A 14,417-nucleotide genomic window follows, 5' to 3' on the forward strand; every position below is an offset into this window, starting at 1 on the left:
CTGGCCTCTGCCCGTGCTGCTATCTACCTAAGTGCCCAGCAGGTGGAAGCCTGTCGCAGAAGGAGTCAGTGCCAAGGAGGACATGTTCCCACCCCTGTGTGCCAGGATTGAGGGCAGGCACTGTCATTGCCCATCAGCCTGTCCCAGTGCTGCATCAACCCACTTCCCCCTCTTCCTGTTTCCCCACCTCCCTTTATCCTGCAGAATCTCCAGATAATAACCGGATGGGATTAATTAGCTGGCTGCTCCCCCACCTCTGGGTGGCTGGAGTAGGCAGCGGGACAATGGAAACCCAAGCATGAAGAAGGGTGTTAAATTGGAGGTGAAGGGACAGGAAAAGGGTTCTGTTTGGAAGGGGAGCGAGTGGGGTCAGGGCTGGCACAACCCGCGTTTCTGGTAGGGAGGGCAGAGCCTGAGCCACTCATAAAGGTCATTGAGGGGATTAGGAGGCTCCGTGCCTAATCTGTCAGCTTAACCAGGTCCTGGCCTGGAATCTGTCCCCGCCTGCCGAACTCTGGGACGATGAGTGAGGCCCAGACACGACCCTCACACCCAATTTGGGACCTGTCCGTGATGGGAGTGTGCCCAGTTTCTCCCTCCGAGCCAGGCCCCTGCACCTGTTTTGTCTTCAAGGAATGGAAATGAGAGGCGGGGGAGGGGAAATGGCTTCAGATGCCAGAGGAGTCGGAGAAGAGGGAGGAGTTTAAAAAGAGCAAGAGTATGAGAGGAGGGGGACGCGAAATGAGACAGTCAGAGAGGAGGGAAAGGACTCGGAGAAGGGAGAAGGGATCAGAGGTGGAAGGATGCTGAGGAAAGGTGAATTGTCCTGAGCGGGGAAAGGGTGCTAACATAAAGGGAGGAGTTTGGGGGAGAGAGGGAGGAAACTGAGAGGCTGCGAGAGGCAGGAAGGCAGCCTGTCCTTTCACTGGATTTGGCCTTCCTCTATAGTCCCATTCTCCACGACAGAGACCAAAAAGCGCAGCATTTGGAAGAAAGAGAAAGTCTTTTTTTTCACTACTCCTTGACTCTGAAAAGGCTGAGGTGGATGAGGGAGGTCAAAGGAGGAGGGTAAGGAAAGGGTCTGCAGATCGGAGAGGCCAGCACATTTGAGAAAGGGGGCCAAAAGGAAAGTGAGCCAAAGCTGCTCCCGGTTGCTTGGCAACCACTGCGGTCAAAAGCCAGGCGGGCCAGCTAGGAGGTGTGGCTCACGGAAACAACAGGGATCTGTGGCCCCGCCCCCTAGCAGCAAGCCTAACAAAGTACCGCCCCCTGGCAACGTATTGCTATAGGCCCGGCTCGGTTGACCTGGTATCCTATTGCGCAGAGCCCTTGCGCAGGCGTAGTCCTCCCTCTGCGTCTGCTTAATCCCGCCTCCATCCAACTCCTTTTCGAGGCTTCTTATTGGAGGGCAAGCCTGCCAAGAACCCTTTGGTTTCGGAGGCGGGGCCCGGCCCCTGCTCTCACTCCAATTGGCCCCAAAGACCGTCTACTTTGGGCTGGACATTGCTACGCCTGCTTCTAGTGCGCCTATTGGCCCTGGAGGGCGATCCTTCGGTTTCGGAGGCGGAGCAGAAGAGAGGGCACGCCGTGGATTGGGCGGTGTCAAAACGAGGGGCGGTCCCTACTGGCGGGGCGGTTGGGAGACGAAGGGAGAGTCTTTTCAGCGCTGAGGACTGGCGCTGAGGAGGCGGCGGTGGCTCCCGGGGCGTTTGAGCGGGCTCACCCGAGCCCGCGGGCCAACGCGGATCCGGGCCCGACCGGCGGGACCGCCCCGGACTCCCCGCGGGCCTTCCTAGCCGCCATGGAGGACGGTGTCTATGGTAAGTCGGGGAGGGGCGGGGCCGGCTGGGAGCAGATGGAGCGTTTCGGTCTGAACGTTCCGCCGCTAACGACCTCCCTTCCACGACGCGCCTTGAGAAGCTTGTTCGGCCCTATAGTCGCCTCGCTTTTGTGGGGCGCGGGACGGGCTTCCGGCAGGGCAGGAGAGCGGGCGTTCCAGGCCATTGTTTGGGCCGAGCCTGTTTCCGGTGGCAGCGGGAGGGGGTGGGATGGAGCGGCGGAGGCGAGGCTGAGGCGGGGCTGAGGCGGAACCATTCCCTCTGGAGGGCCGGGCGAGCCCAGTGCCTGCCGGGAGAGGGGAGGGGGGCTTCTGGGGACGGTGGGGTGGGGAGAAATCGTGGGGGCCACAGAGATTCCGCTAGGGCCGGGGCGGGGGGCTTCGATGCCCCGCCCCTTCCTTCACTCTCGCAAGCTGTCATTAGCTTCCCCTGCCATGGTTACTTTCCATGGACCCAGGAGTCCGGGCACCCAGGTCCCAAGCTACCTCGCCAAGAATGGAGGCAGACAACCAAGACCTCAGGCCCCTTGCAAGTAATGAACCGCAGTGTCAAGCTTCCAGCCCCCTTTCCCCTGTAAACCTAAGAATAGAGGCTCCAAGCCCCCTTCTCTCCCAAGGACTAAGAGTCTAGATTCGCAGCCCTTCCTCCCCTGGACTGAGGAATCTAGGCCCCCCAGCCCCTTCTTCCACTCACCGGAGGCGGGACTCTTATCCTCATCCTCCCCATGAACCTAGGAGCCCTGTCCTTCACCAGATTTCAGAAGTCCAGGCTCCCAGTCCCCAGAACTGATCTCCCGCCCCTGATCCCCTCCCCCAGAACCCCCGGACCTGACTCCGGAGGAGCGGATGGAGCTGGAGAACATTCGACGGCGGAAGCAGGAGCTGCTGGTGGAGATCCAGCGCCTGCGGGAGGAGCTCAGCGAAGCCATGAGCGAGGTGGAGGGTCTGGAGGCCAATGAGGGCAGGTGAGGGCTAGGGCAGGGAGCCTAGGGGTCATGGGGCCAGGCGGGGGCCAGGGATACCCAGGCATTGACCTTCCACCCTCTGCTCTCTGCCCCTGCAGCAAAACCTTGCAACGGAACCGGAAGATGGCAATGGGCAGGAAGAAGTTCAATATGGACCCCAAAAAGGTGCTTGGGGCCACAGGGCTGGGGTCGGCCAAGCTGACATCCAGATAGGATTCTGGCATCTCCGGGTTCCAGAAGTGTTGTGGTTAAAGGTCTGCCTTAGACAGGACAGAGTTGGTCCTGATCCCTGGATCCAGATATTGGCAGTATTTGTTCCCTGAACACTAACCAAGTGCTTCAGCCTCCTGATCTTTGTGTATGCTGGAACTCCTGCCTGAGTGGTCCTCCTCTCCTTTTTGCTCATATTTTAGAACCCATTTCTCTTGTCACTCTTGAGTCACCAGGAGGAGCTTGATTGAGTCTGGTAGGGAATGTGGACAGAGAAGTGTCAAGACAGAGAGAAAGAGAGGTACTGGGCTGTGGACACTCAGAGGAGTGAGCCTGGTGGCATCAAGGAGGGCTTCCCTCAGGAGGATATTTGGGTCAGGTGAAGGATGACTTAGTGTTTACCAGGTGGAGAAAAGATGTTCGTTCGTTCATTCATTCATTCTTTTTACACCATTTCCTCGGGCCTCCCTCTGGCCTGCTGCTCCGCCGGGGAATGCATAGGACCCAGTGTAGGGTTTGATGCTGCCTTGCCCTCAGGGAGCCCCTAGACTCAGATACCAGGATCCAAAGTTAGGGGTCCTCAGTTCATGGTCCTCAAGACATCAAGAGAGCATGAGAAATCCCTCCTCCAGCCTGAGTCTTGACCCTCACAGCTCCTCGTGTGATGTCTTCTAACAGTTTCCCACTTTATTCTTCTTGCCAGAAGCAATGGTAGTTTGTAAAGTCATTTAGCAGACATTCATAGAGCTCCTGTTCCTTGCCAGGTCCTGCTCCAGGGGGACTGGAATTAACCAGGCAAAGGCAGAGGGAGCAGTAGATGCAAAGTCTAGGCCACCGGAGAGGCATTGTTTAGGGGCCTGGGAAGAGCCTGAAAGTGAAACTCAGGCCCTGCTCTGTTGAGGATGGGTGTGGGTTTGGAGGCTAAGGTTTCTGGGGGTGTCTTTCTGAGCACACCAGCACTGAGACCCAGCCCTTCCCACCAGGGGATCCAGTTCCTGGTGGAGAACGAACTTTTGCAGAACACACCTGAGGAGATAGCCCGCTTCCTGTACAAGGGCGAGGGCCTGAACAAGACGGCCATTGGGGACTACCTGGGGGAGAGGTGAGAACCGCGCCCCCTGCACCCAGCACCTGCTGGGCATCTCCTCTCTGCCCCTTGCACCCAGCTTTTGCTGAGGAGAGGCCCTGATAGATCAGCCTTGCAACTGGACTGTGACAAGATGGACTGACACAGAGATTGGGGTGGGGGACCTTCTGAGGAACCTGGGGATCATCTGTGAGCATGTGGAGGATATGGGACCTTTGCGGACATCTGGGCAATGTGGGGACCACCACCTGTTTATGTCAGGACAGTGGAGAACATTTGTGGGTGGTATGGGAGTGTGAGAACCATTGGAGACAGCTGGTGTGCATGGGAGCGATGTGGACAGTGATGCAGGAAGTGGGAGGGGTCATCATCAGTGGATATCTGGGGAGCATGGGGGGCCCATGGACATCTGGAAACATGGGGGCCATTTGTGGATGTCCGGGGTCTGTGGACATGCACCTACAAGCATAGGGTGCATGAGACATCAGGAGTGTATGAGGACCAGCGGTGGATGTCTAGGGTGCCTAGGAGTTGATGGACTTCTGGGACACAAGCAGACGACCTGTGGATGTCGGGTGTGTGTGGGGACCATCTGGATTCCCAGGGTGCATGGGGACCTTCTGTGAAGTCTGGGAAACCTGGGGACCATTGGTGCACATCCGGGGCGTGCGGAGACCGTCTGAAATGTCTGAGGTGCAGAGGACCATGTGAGATGCCTAGGGTTTGTGTGGACATCTGGGTTGTGTGGAACTTTCTGGATATCTGTGGTGCAGAGACCATCTGTGGGCAGCTGGGGGGCATGGGGACTGGAGGTTCTGGGAGCATGGGGGTCATCTCTAGCTTTCTGGGGATCGCCTGTGGACATCTAGAGTGCATAGGGACAGTCCGGTTGTCTGACATTGTGGGGCTGGTTTTGTGGGCATCTGGGCTGCCCCGGGACTCTCCGTGGGTCTCTGGGGGATAGGAGGCCATCTCTGGGCATCCATGAAATCTGGAGTTCATCAGAGATGACCAGCAGAGCACATTTGCTGTGTTTCTCCCAACTGCACAGAGTTCAGCCACACCAGAGTTCTTAAGGCAGATGGTCTTCCCAGGAGCGTTCCAAGTGTCCCTACCCCCGTGCCAGGCCTGTGATGGGGGCTTGGCTGAAACTTTGGCTACAGAGGTAGCTGCTGTGCAGAAGAGGGGCCACAGCCTCCCCAGTACTTCACCTCCTCTCCACCCCCACCTCCCCAAGCCTCTTCCTGCCCGTGACCTTGTCCCTGTCCTCCCAGGGAAGAGCTGAATCTGGCAGTGCTTCATGCCTTCGTGGATCTGCATGAGTTCACTGACCTCAACCTGGTGCAGGCCCTCAGGTGAGAAGGATGGGATTGAAAGGGCAGGAAGGGACCTGTCAGGGCTTTCTTTACCAGTGATGATCACCCCCTCCTGAAGGCAAAAACAGAACCAAAACTTAGGGGATGGATTGCACGTGAGTGTTGCCAAAGTCCACAGTAGAGCTTCCTTCAGGCATAGCCGTATCCAGACGCTTGAATGGAATGGGAAAGACAGCTTTTGATTGTGTTCGCCACAGGGTGGGTGCTGCTCACGGCAGACCCTCCTCCCACATGACAGCAGAGGCCCCAAGCAACCATCTGTTCCATGCAGCAGCCTTGGTAGAAAGAAAGGGCATTTCCATATACATCATCTAGAGTCTCCTGGCCGACGCTCAGTGGTCAGGTTGGCCACAGGTGTGGCGCCCTCATTGGCCAGTTCCTCCCATGGGCACTGAGAGCGGGTGGGGGGTGGCCCCACCAGTCCTGGCATCTACCCTTGGCTCGTCTCTGCCGCAGGCAGTTCCTCTGGAGCTTCCGCCTCCCTGGAGAAGCCCAGAAGATCGACCGCATGATGGAGGCCTTTGCCCAGCGCTACTGCTTGTGCAACCCTGGGGTTTTCCAGTCCACAGGTAGGGGCCCAGGCCCTAGGGTCCTGGGGAAGGAGGGAGCTGGGAGTGGGGGGGACTTGAGCTACTGGGTCCCGGAGGCTCGCATGCCCCAGTCATCATCCCATGACTGTCTGGTGCAGACACGTGCTACGTATTGTCCTTCGCTGTGATCATGCTGAACACCAGCCTCCACAACCCCAACGTCCGGGACAAGCCGGGACTGGAGCGCTTCGTGGCCATGAACCGGGGCATCAACGAGGGCGGGGACTTGCCTGAGGAGCTGCTCAGGGTCAGGCCCCCCTTCCCCGCCCCCGGCCCCCTCAGCTCCATCCCTCTTTCTCCTCTCAGTGCCTGAGCCCCCCGCCACCCAGGATCACTGCCTCGCCACCCATGGACTGCATGGTCACACCAGCCTGCCCAAGTCTTCTCTCTTTCTCTCTCTCTGGCTGCCTGTCTTTGTCTCTCTGTTTTTCATTTTATTTTTTCTTCTGCTGCGCCAGGCAGTATGTGGGATCTTAGTTCCCGACCAAGGATTGAATCCAGGTTCCTGGCCCTCTGACTCTTTGAGGGTCTTGGTCTATCCCATTTCCCCCTGTCTGTGTGTCTGTCTGTCTCTCTCAGAATCTAGAAGCTCTTCCACTGTCTCCATCTCTGCATCTTTTTTTTCTCCCTCTCTCCTCGCCAGAGCTCCCTCCACTCTTCCCCCTTCTATTTCCCTTTTCTCCCCAGGCTCCTCCCTCCCTTGGCCATCCCACCCGTGGTCTCACTGGCTCCCAGTGAGCCCCCTCCCCACTGCAGTAGGCCTGGGAGGATCCCAGGAGCCCCGAGGTGCTGACTCTGCCTTCACCCCTCAGAATCTATACGACAGCATCCGAAACGAGCCCTTCAAGATCCCCGAGGATGACGGCAATGATCTGACCCACACCTTTTTCAACCCGGACCGGGAGGGCTGGCTCCTTAAGCTGGGTACGTCCCTTCCTGACTGCTGGCTGCCTCTGCAAGTGGGGGAAGTTAGCAGGCCCAGGTTCTAGACTCTGTTTTCGCATGTAGCCACTGTGTGACCTTAGGACAATGATTCGACCTCTCTGAACCTCAGTAGCCACATCTGAAAAGTGGGGTTGAGAACGAGATCAGGTCTCTTGTGCTGGGTCCAAGCCCAGGGCTGGCCTTGGAATCGGTGCTCTCTCACCCCTTCTGTTCACCGACACAAGTTTATGAAAGCCCTCCCCCGTGCCGGGCCTGGTGTACGGACTGAGGACACAGCCGAGAACCAAAGAGCACAGGCCCTGTCTGCGGGGAGAGTGTTCATGACTCAGGCTGCTCTCAGCTGTAGCAAACAAAACAACCCAAGGAACTGGGCCTTTTACCTTGCTTGGCAGGAACTCTCGGGGAGTCTGGGGCAGACCCACTCTGAGACTCCTGTATTTTTATCCCCACCTCCTGTGGCCTCCTGCTCAGCCCTGTAGCATGGTGGCTGTTCTAGAAGTGTCCTCGTTCCCCAGATGTCTCCTGTAGGCAGTAAAGAGCCTGCAGAAACGGGTCCCGGAATGCCCAGATGCACTTCTCAGCTGGTCGGATTGGTTCCTGGTGGGGAGGGGAAGAGCTTCCTGGGTGGCACTAGTGGTAAAGAACCCTCCTGCCAACACAGGAGACTTTAGAGACAGGGAGTTTGATCCCTGAGTCAGGAAGATTCCCTGGAGGAGGGCATGGCAACCCACTCCAGTATTCTTGCCTGGAGAATCCCATGGACAGAGGAACCTGGCAGGCTACAGTCCATGGGATCACAGAGTCAGACAAGACTGAAGTGATTTAGCACGCACGTGGGGAGAGGAAGCACCCTGGCTGACTTAGGAGAATGGGGAGCCCTGGCCACGGTGGGATGGGTGGGACAGGGGCCAGTCCCCCTTGGAACACGTGGCACCAGCGGACTCTGGTTCAGTTAGCAGAGGTCCGGCAAGGGCAGCTGGCTGAGAGCTGGAGCGGTTCTCCACCCCGGCTGCCTGGGAGATTCACCTGGAAACCACAGGGGCCAGGCCACAGGCTCGTGAAATCAGGGTCTCTGTGGGCAGGATAGGCCATTGGTCATGTTGAAAGCTCTCCAGGCGGTTCCCAATGTGTGGCACAGGTTGAGAACTGCTGGCTCAGAGCTGGGCCTGGTAAATAGTAGGTGCCTAGGGAGGGTTGGCAGTGGCATTTTAATGGAAAAGTGGTGAGTGGCTGCCCCAGGGAGATAGAATCTGGCGAGGAATTACAGTGGAAGCAGCCCAGACAGGGGTATGGTCCAGAGGAAGCTTTCAGCCCGGGTGCAGGCTCAAGGCAGGCCTTTCCTCCTTTCAAGTCTCAGTATCTACTCTATGGTGGGGTGGCAGAGGGGTACACATGGAATTGTGTTCTTAGAAGGGGGAATCTCTTCTCAGGCCACAGAGGCAGGTCCCTGGTGCACACGAAATGTGGATCACTCCTTTCAGCCAACTTGCTGGGGCAGATGGATTCCTGCAGCAGCTCCAAGGGAGGCAGACTGGCCTGGGGGATCCCAGAGGAATTTAGATCCTTTATGGAAGGTCAAATGATGCCCCTGGCAGTGAGTGGACGGGAAAGAAAAACCGGAAGTGCAGCTTCCTGAGAGACTGGTTCTCTTCCAAACTGCGCTCGGCCCCACCTCCCCGCAGCCGCAGGACTCCCTCCCATTTCTTGGATGAGGAAACTGAGGCTCGGTCACTGTCCCGCAGCCACAGGGCAGAGGTGGCATTGGACCCAGATTTGACCAGAGCGCAGCACAAGATACTAGTAAAAGGCACCTCTTAAACAGTGAAATACAAAAGGGCATCAGTGGTACTGGTAGCGGTTATAGTGAAAAAGATGGTTAATAAAAGTGTTTACTGCTGCTGTTTACTTCTTCCGGGACCACAAGGAGCCCAGAAGTAGGTCACTTTGCAGCAGGAAGGTGTGGGCCTGAGTGGATCTCCAGATGGCGGTCCAGAGAGGGCAAGTGGTTGTCCTAAAGTCACACAGATAGGTCCTACTGGTGCTAACAGGGGTCCCCACGGCCACCTTGGCCCACGGACTGGGGGTTTCCTCTTCTGCCTTTTGGTGATGACTGCCCCATCGTCACCGTGGCAACAGAGAGCCTGCCCGGCTGGGATAGATCCTGGGAGTGGGGCTGGAGTCAGGCACTGACGCTGGGAGGTGCTCGTGGCCAACTCAGCATCCTGGGCCTCCCCGGAGGGACAGGGTCTGGCCATTACCCCCTCATGTGGATGTAACTGGTTTTCTTCCCTCTCTCTCCCTCCCTCCCTCTCTGTGTGTTTCTCTCTGCTGTTTCCGGCTCTCTCTGTCCCACCCGCTGCGCATCCCTCCCTGCCCCCGCCCGCGGCTCTTGGGGGCACTCCACTCTTGCGCCCTCCCTCCTCCTCGCCTGGTCCTGCCTGCTTTCTCGCTGTCTGCCCCAGGAGGTAGGTACACAGCCGGCCCCATCCTTGCTGCCCAACACGACACAAAGGGAGGGGACTGCCCTGGCCTCGGGGCCCACAGGAGAGGGACTGGGGGCCCGGACCCGGGTCCACAGACAGGCTCAGAGAGTGTAGAGCCCCACACTGGCGGGTGGACCGGTTCGCTGGGCCCAGACTCCTCGCCTGTCCCTGCTTGTCTGTCCTCCCACGCATCGCTTTGTCCTAGGCCCTGACAGCCCCACCTTCCCTGCGCTCTGTCTCTGCCCCCTTCCCCGCCGTCTCAGAGGCCCCCCTGCCCCCCTGTTGAGCCCAGGCCCCCTCCCCCCCTTCCCTTCCAGGGGGCCGGGTGAAGACGTGGAAGCGGCGCTGGTTCATCCTCACCGACAACTGCCTCTACTATTTTGAGTACACTACGGTGAGGGCGGGGCCGGGCGGGGCGGGGCGGGGCGGGCTCCCAAGACCAAGGTTGGTATGCGGGGAGACTCGGAATCTGAATCCTGTCAAACTCGTTCTCTCAGGACAAGGAGCCCCGAGGAATCATCCCGCTGGAGAATCTGAGCATCCGCGAGGTGGACGACCCCCGGAAACCAGTAAGACCCTCCCTGTACCCTGTCCTGCTGGCGGTGGAGGGCTCCTCTGGCCCCAGGGCTGGCACTTCTAGCCGTCCTTCCTCTCCCTTGTCTCCCCAGAACTGCTTCGAGCTGTACATCCCCAACAACAAGGGGCAGCTCATCAAAGCCTGCAAAACAGAGGCCGACGGCCGGGTGGTTGAGGGGAACCACATGGTGTACCGGATCTCGGCCCCCACGCAGGAGGAGAAGGACGAGTGGATCAAGTCCATCCAGTGAGCAGGGGTCCGGAGTCCTGGGGGAAGGGAGGGTGGCCAGGGGCCCAGGCTCCTCAGTGCTCACCCTGGAACCCCGCTCCTTCCGCAGGGCCGCTGTGAGCGTGGACCCATTCTATGAGATGCTGGCAGCAAGGAAGAAGCGGATTTCAGTCAAGAAGAAGCAGGAGCAGCCCTGACCCCTTGCCCCCCACTCCATTATTTATTTCGGAGCTGCCCTGCCCGGGTGGCCGGACCCCTGGGCCTCGGGGCTTCGGATCCTGGTTCCTCATTTGGAAAACTCATCACCTCTAGCTCCTCTCTCGTTATTTGTAATTAGCACCCTGTTGGTAATCTTATTAATTATTTAACCACTTGCAGCCTGCAGACCCACCTTATTTCTCGGGGTTCACGGAGCTAAGGTGCTTGGCAGGGCTGGCCCAGCACCCCCACCCGTGACCAGGGCCCAGAGTGCTGATCTGTTGGTAGCTTTCATGATGTGTGTGAAAACAGTGCTGACCGTGTAGCAGCATGGGTGTGCCTCCAGGATGGCTCAGTTCTGGTCTCACCTGGAGCCTGCGAGGGTGGAGTAAAGGGAGGAGCTTAGCTTGGCTGGAATTAGCTTTCAGTTAGAGCTGCAGGGCACTGAGTGCAGGTATGCAGAGCTTCCCGGATAAGGTGCACCGTTCATTCTAGACGTTACTTGACATCCAGACACACACTTGTTCCACCTTTGCTCACACGGGCTTGTGGTCTTTGAGGAGCAACACATACCTGATGGGCTTGGGCTAATGCTTTGAGGACAAAGCTAGGAGCCAGAAGAGCTTTGAAGGGGGACTGCTCTGGGAGGGTGTGGAAGGACAAATCTGGAAAAAGGAAGGATGAAGGCTGGAGTGTTGGGTACAGCGAGTGGAAGGCCCTGCTCAGGGTGCTGGGCCAGAGGCCAGTGCTGTCGGAAATGGGCTGGGTGTGCCCAGTGTAGGTGGAGTGGGGCTGGGGGCTGGCGGCAGGGATCTGGGTGGTTTGAACTAGGTTTCTCGACCACATGACAGTCATCCTTTGGAGGTCATTTTAACACCAGGCAGAGAGAGCGCTGAGAACCCGCAGTTTTATAACATCTTTCCCAGGAATCTGACAACCTCCTGAGTGTAAGGACCACTTCCTCTGAGGGTGAAACCTTGGAGGGTTGGGTACCCCTGAGCCTCAGGTCCAGGTCTGTCCCCTGTTGCCTTCCAGCTTGGGGTGTCCCCAGAGAACAGAAGCGCACGGATCCCAAGACGGGTATCTACAGGCTCATGTGTCTCTCCTATGTCTAGACCTGCAGCTGAGGGGGATTTAGTACAAGAAACCACAACCCCAGACAGGCCCAGGACCAAGCCCAGGCTGGAAGGGAAGCCTGTTGCCCCCAGATGTGCCAGACTTGCAGTTATTCCCACCTGTTGTGTCCTCTGTGTCCCCAAGGGACCGAATCTGTAATTGTCAAATGCTGCCAGTGAGGTGAGGAAGATCTGGCCCCGCCCTTGGCCAAAGGCTTCCACAGGCAAGAAAGCTCCTAAACGCTGTTAGCAGTGCTGAGGTGGTGCACTCTGAGGTGAGGCTGCTGGACTACACTTCCCAGCAGGCGGTTAAGCGCTCGCCACCCCACTGTTGGGAGAACCATTCCAGAGGTCTGGGAATTTCCCTTAGGCTGATCCCCCATCCCCTCCTCCACTACATAGGCACTTAGGCATGCTGGGAAAGGAGACCTGGCCTGCTCATTTCAACCCCAGGGGCTGATGGGAAATGGAGTTCCCAAATGAAATACAATTCCCAACTCCTCTGAAAGGTTCCATGGAAATGGAACCTTTGACCCAAGAAAGTCATGGGAAATGAGGTCCCTGGATTAATAGTCCCACCACAGTCTTCCCCTTATTTCGCTCTACTGCACGGACTTCCTGGTGGCTCAGTGGGTAAAGAATCCGCCTGCAGTGCAGGAGAGACAGGAGATGCAGGTTCTATCCCTGAGTCTGGAAGAGCCCCAGGAGAAGGAAATAGCAACCCACTCCAGTATTTTTTCCTGGAAAAACTCCATGGAGAGAGGAGCCTGGTGGGCTACACTCCAGAGGGGCTCAAAGAATTAGACACAACTGAGCGACTCCAGTATCCTTCCCTGGAAAATTCCATGGAACAGAGGAGCCTGGCAGGCTATATATAGTCCATTGGGTCGTGAAGAGTCAGACATGACTCCGCACAGAACACATGGGATGAACCCATAGGTACTGAGTGCCTACTGTGCGGAAGTACCTGGCTTAGTGGAGATGCCCCGGAAGAGCTTTCCAGGCATAGCGAATGGCTTGTGCTGAGGCAGGAAAAGTATATCATGTTGGAGTAAGTGACAGCAGCTCACTGTGCGTGTATAGTAGTGATGCAGTGGGGATGGGGTGATGGGAAATGAAGGGGATGCCTGAGCCGATCATTTGGGGCCTGGACAGCTGTGTTAGGACTTTGAATGTATCTTTAAAATGGGAAGCTCTCCAAGGGTATGATGCAGGAGAGTGACGTACTTGGATTGACGTTGCAGGAGTCGTCTCTGGCTGCTGCAGAATAATTTGGAGGTGAACAGGAGCAGTAGCGGGGTAAGTTAGGAGGCTGTGTGGTCATTCAAGTATAAAAGGGTGTGACTAGAGGTGGAGAGACCTGGACCCATGAGAGTCATTTTGGAAGAGGAGCCAGCAGGACTTGGAGAGGGCTGGGTCAACTCTGGGATTCTCAGTTGAGCAACTGGTGAGCAGCAAAGTCATTTACTGAGACGGCCAAAGAGGGGCTTTACAGGGGAGAAGTCAATGGTTCTGTTTGGCCAAATTAAGCTGGAGATGCCTGTGGAACATTCAGATCACCTCCAAATTGTCCTTCAGTTGTCCGCTAATCAGTCTTCTCCCCAAGCACTGAGAAATTCTGGCTTCCAGCTTCCACTTCTCCCAGGACCCCATACTCCCAACCCTCTCATTACAAATTGAACCATGTCCCCCACAAATCCAGGTACTGAAGTCCCAACACCCAGTACCTCAGAATGTGATCTTATTTCAAAATAGGATCATTGCAGATATAATTAGTTAAGATGAGGTCATTCATGTGGGCCCTAACCCAGTTTGACTGGTGTCCTTACACAAAGGGCCATTTCAGACCCACAGAAGGAGGGAACACCAGCTGACGATGAAGGCAGAGATGGGGATGGTTCTGCAAGTCGAGGAACACCAGAGACTGCCAGACAACCACCAGAAGCTAAGAAAGGTCTGGAATAGATTCTCCCTCACCATCAGAGGGAACCAACTCTGCCGACACCTTGATTTTGGATATCTAGTCTGCAGAACTGTGAGATGATGTCTGTGGTTGAAGCCGCCCAATCAGTGGGATTGGTTACAGCAGCCCTAGTGAACTAATACTACCCTTTCACCCTCAGACCTTGGAGTCCAGGATCCCAGCCTCCTCCTCCCTCAGACCCAGGAGCCTGGGCTTCCATTGCGCCTAACCTGGCTGGGCTCCATGCAGCGCCCACCTTGGGCAGATGTGCTGCATATCAGTTCAAGAAACACTGAATGTGTCAGCAGCGGCAGCAGGGGAAAGAGGCAAAACCTAACCCTTTCACTCACCTTTTCTCCACCCCCCACAACGTACATGTGACCCTAATGCTCTCATCACCTTAATTCTTAAGCCAGGAGTCCACACAGCATCCCAGCTGAGTCTCCTGACCCCCCCAACTCCTCCCTCCTCCAAACTACATCCCACAAAGACAAATGAATCGGGTACCAAGGTGCAGGGCAGGGGGGCAAGGGCGCAGACAAGTGGAAGCCAGGAGATCCTAGATGCAAAGACAGGAAGAAGACAAACCCAGTCAAAGGAAAAAAAGAGAAAAGATGGAATCAGTCAAGGACAAGTTGAGAAAAAGTCAAGACAAAAAGCCATGGCAGAAAGACATCACAGAGACAGGAAGGTGACAAGGAGACACAGACAAGGAGAAAAAAGGTAGAGATGGGGAGAAGCTCAGACAGAAATAGAATCAGATGGGAAGAAAGGCTGAGAAAAAGACACAGATGGAGAGATGGGAAAATAAAGACCAAACTAGGGCTGGGTGGAATGGGAAAC

At 56.7% G+C, this 14,417-nt stretch overlaps 1 protein-coding gene across 2 annotated transcripts; it reads left to right on the forward strand.

Annotated features, from left to right (window-relative positions):
• The first annotated feature begins 1,410 nt into the window (after window positions 1-1,410).
• On the forward strand, window positions 1,411-10,675 carry CYTH2 (cytohesin 2). 2 transcript variants are annotated; one of them, XM_061388911.1, is made up of 12 exons: window positions 1,411-1,820; window positions 2,655-2,802; window positions 2,901-2,967; window positions 3,996-4,114; window positions 5,374-5,454; window positions 5,932-6,044; window positions 6,164-6,312; window positions 6,878-6,989; window positions 9,811-9,887; window positions 9,991-10,062; window positions 10,162-10,316; window positions 10,408-10,675. In XM_061388911.1, the coding sequence occupies exons 1-12, from the start codon at window positions 1,802-1,804 to the stop codon at window positions 10,493-10,495; spliced, it is 1,200 nt and encodes a 399-aa protein (XP_061244895.1). In that variant the 5' UTR covers window positions 1,411-1,801; the 3' UTR covers window positions 10,496-10,675. The 2 variants fall into 2 exon arrangements, with proteins under 2 accessions (XP_061244895.1, XP_061244894.1); XM_061388910.1 differs by lacking the exon at window positions 1,411-1,820 and adding an exon at window positions 2,180-2,370.
• Window positions 10,676-14,417: the final 3,742 nt, after the last annotated feature.

Source organism: Bos javanicus, chromosome 18 (assembly GCF_032452875.1).
Source record: "Bos javanicus breed banteng chromosome 18, ARS-OSU_banteng_1.0, whole genome shotgun sequence".
Lineage (NCBI taxonomy): Eukaryota > Metazoa > Chordata > Mammalia > Artiodactyla > Bovidae > Bos > Bos javanicus.

Bases quoted from the DNA above. Each gene is read 5' to 3' on its own strand.
- CYTH2 (XM_061388910.1), top strand. From the start codon at position 2,286: ATGGACCCAGGAGTCCGGGCACCCAGGTCCCAAGCTACCTCGCCAAGA. The intron at 2,371-2,654 runs GTAATGAACCGC...CCCCTCCCCCAG, and splicing joins AGACCTCAGGCCCCTTGCAA to AACCCCCGGACCTGACTCCG. The intron at 2,968-3,995 runs GTGCTTGGGGCC...CCTTCCCACCAG, and splicing joins TCAATATGGACCCCAAAAAG to GGGATCCAGTTCCTGGTGGA.